Here is a 9,912-nt window from a genome sequence, read left to right as displayed (position 1 = left end):
GTGGCAGGAGGTGCGGCAGCCGCCTTTGCTTTAAGCGCGCATTTGCTTTCATTGACACGTTAACCACAGGTGAAAAGGAAAGGCCACAGGGTGGGGGTGAGAGCAGGGGAACTTTCAGAAAAGCCTCAGCACAGCCAATACTTTCCGTGATTGCACACCCACCTGGAAGCCCCTCCCACCACAGGAAGCGCTGACCATCGGGGATAAAAGAGACCCCTGAGCAGCCCAGCTCATCCTCCGGTTCTGCTCGCTCAGCTCAGCGCACTCAGCATGAAGCTTCTGCTCCTCGCCCTGCTCGGGGTCTGCTGCCTCGTGGCCCGCGTTGTGGAAGGTGAGTCCAGGGCTGTCCGCGGAGCAGGGGCAGGTGCGGGCGGGGCCCAGGTTTTAGTTTGGACTTGGTGTGGCCTGGAGTGCCCCGGAGCAAAGTGGGAATGAGAATTGTGAGTGGAGGGGGCCTCGTGGATTCCAAAGACAGAGCCTGGTGAGACTCTGGGCCAGGCTCCTCGTGGGGGGTTTGGGGTAAATCTCTTCATCTCTCTGGGTCCACACGCCCTCATCTATAGGTTGACGACAGTGACAGATCTCACCTGGGATCGCAATGAACTAAATCTTAGGACCGCTTCCTGGATTTTCTCTTGGGTGGATGTAGTGGTGGTGACGGCGGTATATGCCTTTGTAGGTTTGCCCAGGTGATACCGGGCTTGATAAATTCTCAAAAGTTTTGAGAGTTCAGTCACAATGTGGGGATGAGCTAGTGGGTGTGTGTTCTGAAACCAGACAGTGTTTTCTGCTTAAAAACTAGCCTGGAAGCTTACACCTTCCTACGAGAAATCAGTGTTGCCTTCGAAAAGGTGGGAGAATTTAGGATGACGGATGTTGCTCCCAGTTATGATAAATTCTTGAGCTTATGAGAGACCATTTGATAAGTGCTAGCAAATAGATCAATACCTTCTACACAATCAAACAGCCCGCAAGAGACAGCGGACGAGGCTCAGAGATGCTGAGCCTGGCCCGGGTGTCCTGCCCATATTTCCTTAAGGGTTATTTTTTCCAGCTGCTTGGAGTTTAGTTTTCCTGTGGCTCTGGAGCAAGAGAGGCTACCCCTTGGGTGTAACTCTCCTCTTGACCTCCTAGTCTGTAGACTTACTACTTAGACTAGAATATCGGAGCCCAATCGTGGATCCCCAAAGGTGTCCATGGACAGAGGTGGCAAAGTCTGAACCTCCCTGAAATTTTAAGCAGAATAAAAATGATTGAAGAGATTAAGGCCTGGCCGGTGTGGCTCAGTGGTTGAGCTTTGACCTTTGAACCAGGAGGTTGAGGTTCGATGACTGGTCAGGGCACATGCCCAGGTTGCAGGCTCATCCCCACTGGTGGGTGGCAGGAGGCAGTCGATCAATGATTTTCTCTCATCATTGATGTTTCTATCTCTCTCTCCCTCTCCCTTCCTCTCTGATATATATATATATATATATATATATATATATATATATATATATATATATGCTGGCATTTTGCTACACAATGGCTGTGCCATTTGTGGGGATCCAGGTGTGGGTGGGGAAGACGCTGGGAGAGTGGAGGGGGCTTCGGACACTGGCCAGATTCCCGTTTCCTCCTTGCGCCCTGGGCTGAGCTGCTGCTGCACAACCAGGGGAGGCAGCCTGCATCCTGACGCAGCTCTGCTGAAGGTGCCGTCTCACCCGACCCCACAGACAAGCAGGCACGGCCGGGAGGGAGGAGGAGCTTTGGGGATATAGAGGCCAGTGGACTCGCTGGGCCTGGGGGGCCCATGTTGGATATTTCCCAGGGAAATGTTGTTCCTTAAGTTGTGAGAGAAACAGGGAGCAAACGCAGACTCCCTGCCACTGGTTCCGAGACCAGATAGGAAGTGATGGAGAGGAGAGACGAAGAGGGCAAGGTTAGCAAACACCTTTCGTTTAGTTCATATTAAAAGGAAAGGTTTGGCTGGCCCCAGCTGGTTTGGCTCAGCGCATAGAGCGTCGGCCTGGGGACTGAAGGCTCCCAGGTTTGATTCCGGTCAAGGGCACATGCCTGGGTTGTGATCTCACTCTTCAGCAGGGAACATGCAGGAGGCAGTCAATCAATGATCCTCTCTCATCATTGATGTTTCTCTCTCTTTCCCTCTCCCTTCCTCTCTGAAATCAACACAAATATATTTAAAAATAAAAGCCTCCGCTGCTACTTAAGGTGCTTTGTAGCTGAATAGCTCTCTGGGCCGCATGCACCGGGCTCTTCAGCTGAGGAGAAAACCAGCACCTAGAAACGGTGATGGGAGTTCCCCAAACCTGAGTGTTATTAACCCTCCCGGGCCCCTCCCCTCTGCCAGGTGAGGTGGTTCTTAACCTGAAACGTTCAGCTCCCCGGAGGCATGTCTGCTGAGGACGATACTTGATGAACCACTTCCTTTCCGTGGCTCACATCTCGCCATGGAAACGAGAACAAAACCAAGCTGTCGCCGCTATTCAATGGCGCCCTCCTCCACTGTCTCCTCACACACCGCTCTCCGTTGTTTTCTTGGGGACACGGTACCGTGTGTTCTGTGGAAGTTGCATTGTATCTTGTCTTTCTTCACCAGGTGTGGGGAGTGAGGTCCTGGAACAGCGAATCTGTGTGAGTCTGACGACCAAGAGGCTGCCCGTGAGCAGAATCAAGACCTACACCATCAGGGAGGGGCCCATGAAGGCAGTCATGTGAGTGTCTCCCCGAGCTGGGCGGGACGGGCCAGGCCGTGGAAATCCGCCTCAGGGAAGCAGGTCCCCGTGGGCGGAGCCCTCCCTGAGCCAGCAGCCCCTGGGTTTCCCCACGTTCACCCTGCCCTTCACAGCCCACAGCCTGATTGTCACCAAAAGGTGGCAACCAGGTGACGATTAGCCTCCTCCTTTCCGAGTTAGTGTCAGCAGGAGACTGGGCAAACCCGGAGGAAGGTTGTGCTCAGTCCTGAGGGTCAAGTTTAGGGAGTTTGACCGCATAGCTGCCCTCAGCTGAAACCCTCCGGGCCCCTCCCCTTCGTGTGGAGTGTGGGAACGTGGGTGCCGTGTTGACCAGTTGCCGTATCTCCAGACAATGAGTCAAAAACTGGCCTACGTTGTCCCAGGATCTCATTTTCAGAATAGCAGCTCTTCCCAGCACATAGTAACTACAACTTTGCTCACAGAAATTAAGATAAGGAAAGCACCTTTTGTTCAGAAAACGGGATGAGTGCATTCAGATTTGAAAAGGAAGGTGCTGGTATGTGGTCCTTGGACCAGATGACCTCACAGGCCCAGCGTAGCTACAACATTTGGTGGCTCTGCTGAGAAAGGAGCCTGGGGTTAGGGTGTCACCTGGAGACAGTCTCCTTTGTGTTAAACAGGTCGTAGAAGAGAGCTTTGCACTAAGGGGCTCGGGTCCAAAAGCCCGTTCCATCCGGGAATGTCTGCAGCTCAGAGCGCTTACAGTTGGTCTGATCTGAACTCCTGGCTCAGGCTTGGGACGTGGCTCACTTTGTCTGCCTTTTCCTTACATCGCAGATTCATTACCAAACGTGGCCTTAAAGTCTGTGCCGACCCACAAATCGACTGGGTGAAGAAGGCGGTGGAAACCATGGACAAGTCCAAGAGAATAAACATGAACCAGACCAAGCCCACGGGAGCCCAGCAGCCCACCAGCACAGGCGCGACCCAGGCGAGGTAGTGGCCTCGTCCCGTCCGAGCCAGCGGCCGATGTCTCCTTGCAAGCCCTCTCCTTACAAGGACTGATTAAATTATATGCACCTTTTCTGAAAGTACAGCCTGCATCTAGTTGTTTTCTTGTGTTTTTACTTTTCGTGTTTTCCTAGTCATTCAGCTGCTTTAATGAATAAATATTTATTACTAGGAACCGTCCCAAAGTCATTCATTGCGTATGGGGGCGGGTAACAGGTCACTCCTGATCTATTTCGGTCCCAGGGGATCTCCCTTTGATGGTATCATGGTGGGAGATTTGGGCGGTGTTTATCGGAGATGGCTTGCTGGGAAACCTCTGGGTGGCTCGGGCTGCCTGTCGCTGTGTCCAATAACGAAGGCGGGGTCGAAGCCCATAAGGCGTTGATTGAGAAGGCCAGCCAACAAGAAGACAGGACGCTTACAAGCATCAAATCCTGTCCTACAGCAGGCGCAGGGGACAGACTATAAAGGGGAAAGGGCTAGGGCAGTGGTTGGCAAACTGCGGCTCGCGAGCCACATGTGGCTCTTTGGCCCCTTGAGTGTGGCTCTTCCACAAAATACCATGTGCGAGCGCGCATGAACAGTGCGACTGAAACTCCGTGGCCTGTGCACAGAAGTCGGTATTTTGTGGAAGAGCCACACTCAAGGGGCCAAAGAGCTGCATGTGGCTCGCGAGCCGCAGTTTGCCGACCACTGGGCTAGGGTGAGGCTGGGAACAGAGGTCAGCCATTGGTCCTTGGTCATCACGCGATGAGATGATGCTGAGGAGATGATGTTGATGGGATGATGTTTTGACTCCTGGTGGGTCGGCCTGACCATGCTTGTCGGTTCTGCTTGCTGGACTCACACCTGTGTCACCTCCTTAATCGCTTGGCACAGGCCTTGAAGAGGAAACTTAAGAAAGACTTACCCCCTGTTCACATGAGTACCTGCGTTCTGAGATTGAGAATAATGTGATCACTTGGCAGGTTACTTCAGATGCTCCATCTGTCAGGTTCTAAGCCCCTGTCAGAGGGGAGCTGCATTCCTCCTTGGCTCCAGCTTGAAACGGTTCCCTCCCAGGGGTCACCTGGCCCTGTGACAGTGGCAACAATTCAAGATCCCTTCCAACCCGCCTTTCTCGCGGAGTTCTCTCCACGGAGCCAGGGGAAACCCCGCGCACTGGTTCCCACGGAGGGTCCCTCCCTGGGCGGCATCCCCGGCGCCGGCCTCCACAGGCGTGTCCCTTCTCGCTGTTCCCTTTGCTCTCCCCGGGAAGGAAACATAAAGACAGCTCGCCAGTGCCTTTCTCTGTCAGGGTAGCAGCGGCTGGACTCTGGGCGGGAAGATACGGGATTCAAGCAGCCATCAGCGCTCTTCCCAGTGGGCGATGCGCTGGCGGCCTCTGTGCTTCTTGCAGTTGCCACAGCTCTGCCGTCACCACGGCTCTGCCGTCACCCACGGCTCTGCCGTCACCCAGGGCTCTGCCGTCACCCAGGGCTCTGCCATCACCCAGGGCTCTGCCATCACCAGGGCTCTGCCGTCACCCAGGGCTCTGCCATCACCAGGGCTCTGCCATCACCCAGGGCTCTGCCATCACCAGGGCTCTGCCGTCACCAAGGCTCTGCCGTCACCAGGGCTCTGCCGTCACCCAGGGCTCTGCCATCACCAGGGCTCTGCCATCACCCAGGGCTCTGCCATCACCAGGGCTCTGCCGTCACCCAGGGCTCTGCCATCACCCAGGGCTCTGCCATCACCAGGGCTCTGCCGTCACCCAGGGCTCTGCCATCACCAGGGCTCTGCCGTCACCCAGGGCTCTGCCATCACCAGGGCTCTGCCATCACCCAGGGCTCTGCCATCACCACGGCTCTGCCGTCACCCACGGCTCTGCCGTCACCCAGGGCTCTGCCGTCACCCAGGGCTCTGCCATCACCAGGGCTCTGCCATCACCCAGGGCTCTGCCATCACCAGGGCTCTGCCGTCACCAAGGCTCTGCCGTCACCAGGGCTCTGCCGTCACCCAGGGCTCTGCCGTCACCAGGGCATGCTGTTCTGCTCTGCACACCCGGCTCTGCCACCTGCACCTTTCTCGATGTGATCACCATTCGCAGTGAGGTTTTCATTGACGTCCATCTGGCCCCTGACCCAGACCCGCTCTGGGTCGTTACTAAGTTGCTGGTTGGCCCATGCTCGTGGCCCTGCTCTCCGGGCGGCTGGCGGTGTGCGTGCTGCTGCCCGTCGCCCCACGATGAGGACCACAGGCCTGGCGGGCCTGAAGGGGAGAAGTGCCAACTGTGGTCTAGCCCTCGGCAATTTCGGGGTCCGCTGGAGGGTCGCAGAGGGCAGCTCACTTTCGTGACCCGACCAGCGGGCCGGAGCGGAGACCACGGAGGAGCTGCCTCCTGGCGGAGGGTGGGTCTCTCCCTTCTCATGGTCTTTGCCCACGACCACCGTCAAAGCTGGTCTCACCCACCAAGAACGACACAGGCGCCTCAGAGGGCGAGCAGCAACGTCACAGGAGGCGAGAACGTTTCCTGACTGGACTCTGCATTGTGTGTCCCCAGACCCCAGAGATGTCATGAGGTGGCAATGAGCCGACGTGGGAGGATACGGCTGTGCACGGCCGGTGAATCTATCGCGTCCTCTGGATGGTGTACGGGACGCCGAGGGGTTTCAGCCAGGTAGTGTGCATGGCTCCGGGCGAATTGACTGGAGGTTTTTAATTCGTTCAGGTAGGACCTGGGTCTACTCACTGTCCCCCTGTGGGTTAGTGGATTTCAATTCCATTCAAAGAAATAATTTGAAAGAAACAGATATATCTCTCTCTATCTCTACCTTGTCTGTCTCTGTCTCCGTCTCTATCTCTATCTCTATCTCTATCTATCTATCTATCTATCTATCTATCTATCTATCTATCTATCTACCATCTATCATCTATCTGTCATCTATCTATCTATCTAATCTATCAATCATCTATTTTTTTTTTTTATAAATGGCTGTGACCCTCTTGTCCACCTATGGCATCTTGTACTCACCTTTACCCTGAAATTTAACAATTTGTACTGAAATTGCTCCTTTGCCCATCTGTGCTCGCACTGCCCCCTGCAGTCAGGCTAGAAGCTGCCTGTGCGTATTTATTTTTTCTTGGTCCTACTTTTTCACTAGATGCACTGGGTAACCTGGTTAATAAGGCACACACTTCAGGTGCGCATTCCTGTACGATGGCGCCTGCGCGCTGTGCGCTCCCCACCCGAGTCTAGTCCCCTTTCATCCCGGGTGTTTGACCCCTTCCCCCTGTCACCCTTCGCTCACCCTCTTTCCCTCTGGTAATGGCCGTTCTGTTTTCTGTATCTATGAGTTTTTTGTTTTGCTAGTTTGTTGCTTTTGAAAAAATCCTCACCAGGGGATATGTTTCCCATTAATTTTTAGGGAGAATGGAAGGGAGGGCGAGAGGCCGAGCGGAACATCGGTGTGAGAGACGATCGCACAGCTGCACCCGCACCTGCAGGAAATGGGGTCTTCACGGTCGCGGACATCCACACAGATCCCTGGGGCTGCTCGGGGGGCGGGGAGCACCTGGGCCCTCAGGTCTCCTGGGTGGCGTGTCCCCCGCACAGACAGGCGGAGCATTTGTGAGGGGCTCAGACCCAGAACCCAGCGGAGCCCAGGAACCTGCAGCACGAACCCGCTTCTCTGCCTCATGGCACCTCCGGGGCCGCGCAGTGTGGGAAGAAGATTCATGTCCTTCCGCAGGACGGGCTCCGGAGAGAGCTGAGCTGTGGGGCTCTGAGGCATGTCCGTATCATGATGGGGTGAGAAAAGCGGGGTGTGCATAGCCACGCCCATCGCTTTCCACCTGGACCCCTGCTCCCCACTGCAAACAGAATGGGCAACGCGGTTGTTACTGCTGCCACCATCGCTTCAATCCCGTTAGTCCTGTTTTTCTCCCCTAGTTGGAATTCTCCAATTATGACTATTGTTTGTTTTGGCCAATCCTCACCCAAGGATACTTTCCCATTGATTTTTAGAGAGAGTGGGAGGGAGGGAGAGAGAAACATCGATGTGAGAGAGACATATCGATTGGTTGCCTTCCGCATACACCCTGGGGTGCCAGGAATAGAACCTGCAACCCAGGTGCACGCCCTAGACCAGGAATCGAACCTGAACCCTTTGGTGAGCTGACCGACACTAACCGTTTAGCACACAGGCCAGAGCCTTCCTTACATTTTTAAATGTCGTGGCATGTTTGAAGGAAGTTGTCTTGGGTCCCAAGGATCAGAATTATTTAAATATTTTGACTGACAACAAGCAGAGGAATCTAGTGGTTACATTGGCTGCACCTCATTGAGACCAACAATCCTTTGATATTCGTTAAACGATTTTTTGTACGTTTGGATGAAAACGTATATTCACATAATTGAATGTGACTGTACCCAAAAGGTTACATTCCATGTGATAGACTCATAAGATCTAGTAAAGAGTGCGTTGGAGATCCAGCGTGAGTGGCTTAGTGCAGCTGAAGTTATTTCTGAATCTTGATCATATTGGTGTGTTCAGTTCATGAAAATTCTCTACTCTGTTGTGTTTTTAAATATTGCCAGGAGCCGGTCCATCCTTGCTGTCTCAAAGGACCTGGCATATATGGCATACTGTTCTTAAAATGTTTGCTCACCTTCTTGGCACTATGTGTTTTAACCAAGGTCTCTCTGAGAAAGGTTGTTTCCCCAGGTAGGGATTTTCCCCTGAAGTTAGGGAGGGAATAAAACCTCTTAACTAAGTACCAGGTGGGTAATTAATCACTTTAACTACGAACAATCATGCTTAAGCTACATAATCTTTACTCCCTGGAATGGAGATAAGAAACGCCCTAACCTTTGAAATAGAGATTGATAGGATTGGAATCAACTGGTATAAATACAGATGTAAGAAGACAGAAGAGAGACAGAACCTAGGCACAGAACCTACACAGAACGTTCTCTAGAGACAGAAGAACTTCGCTGGAGAGAACATGGCAAAAGATCCTGGACAGAAACTGGCCTCAGAACCTAGAGACAGAACCTAGCGAGAGAACATGGCAAAAGATCCTGGACTGAACCTGACTACAGAAATTGGCAAAAGAACCTGACTAGAACCTGGTGACTGAACCTGGCTGGAGAACCTGGACAGAACCTGGCTGGAGAACCTAACGAGGGAACTTGGCTACAGAACCTGGCTGGAGAACCTGGAGAACCTGGCTGGAGAACCTAGCAAGAGAACATGGACACAGAACCTGGCTGGAGATCCTAACCAGAACTTCGCTGGAGATCCAGACCAGAACTTGGCTGGAGACCCTGGCTAGAGATCCTGGCTAGGCTGCTGATCAACTGAATGCTATCTCTATGTCATTCCTTCTTCGCCGACTCCGTCCACACCTTTGGGGACCCCTGGACCTGCTGGGGCTGGACCCCGGCAAAATATGTGTATTATATTTCAGTAGAAAATTAAAAGAGATCATTGCTTCATTCATTCTTTTTTATATTTAAGGCTGGATTTAAAAAATATATATTTTTTTATTGATTTCAGAGAGGAAGGGAGAGGGAGAGAGAAATAGAAACATCAACGATGAGAGAATCATTGATTAGCTGCCTCCTGCACGCCCCTACTGGGGATTGAGCCTGCAACGGGGGCATGTGCCCTTGACTGGAATCGAACCCAGGACCTTTCAGTCCGCAGGTCGAAGCTCTATCCACTGAGCCAAACCAGCCAGGGCAAGGCTGGATTTTATTAAGACACAAGAGGGTTAAATTTGACAAAATTTAGAGGTAGCTGATTGTTCTAAAGGTGGAAGATTTAGGGTGGCTAGAAATGGAAGAAAATAATTTTTCACAGCAACCTTGAAAAATTAATTTCATTGGGTTGATATACTATTAATCACAATCACCTGTGTGATCCCAGTAATGACTAGCTTCATAGCTACAGAGGGAAGATGAAAGGCTTGGAAGTCTTTTTCCTGTTAACCAATGAAGTGTTCCTCCATCGATCTTGTCAAAGGCAAGATCAACAAGCGGAGGCCAGTTGCATGAAAGTGAACAGATCCCAGTGCCCCCGGGTGGACACTTGGCACATTGTGTTGAGGTCTTGAAAATAAGAAAGGAAACCAAATACCTCTCTCAGCTAATGTCCTTCCTGGAACCTTTTTATTTGCCTTAATGCACTGAAGCTTTGAACAGAAGGCAGGCGAGTGGGGC

At 52.7% G+C, this 9,912-nt stretch overlaps 1 protein-coding gene across 1 annotated transcript; it reads left to right on the top strand.

Moving 5' to 3' along the window:
• Positions 1–270: 270 nt before the first annotated feature.
• XCL1 (X-C motif chemokine ligand 1) lies at positions 271–3,696 on the top strand (the record flags this gene model as incomplete). Its single annotated transcript, XM_081113326.1, has 3 exons — positions 271–331; positions 2,600–2,714; positions 3,534–3,696. The coding sequence occupies 3 exons, from the start codon at positions 271–273 to the stop codon at positions 3,694–3,696; spliced, it is 339 nt and encodes a 112-aa protein (XP_080969452.1).
• Positions 3,697–9,912: the final 6,216 nt, after the last annotated feature.

The sequence above is a fragment of the Myotis nattereri genome (assembly GCF_964212035.1).
Source record: "Myotis nattereri genome assembly, chromosome: 18".
Lineage (NCBI taxonomy): Eukaryota > Metazoa > Chordata > Mammalia > Chiroptera > Vespertilionidae > Myotis > Myotis nattereri.
This window is presented reverse-complemented; position numbering and strand designations above follow the sequence as displayed.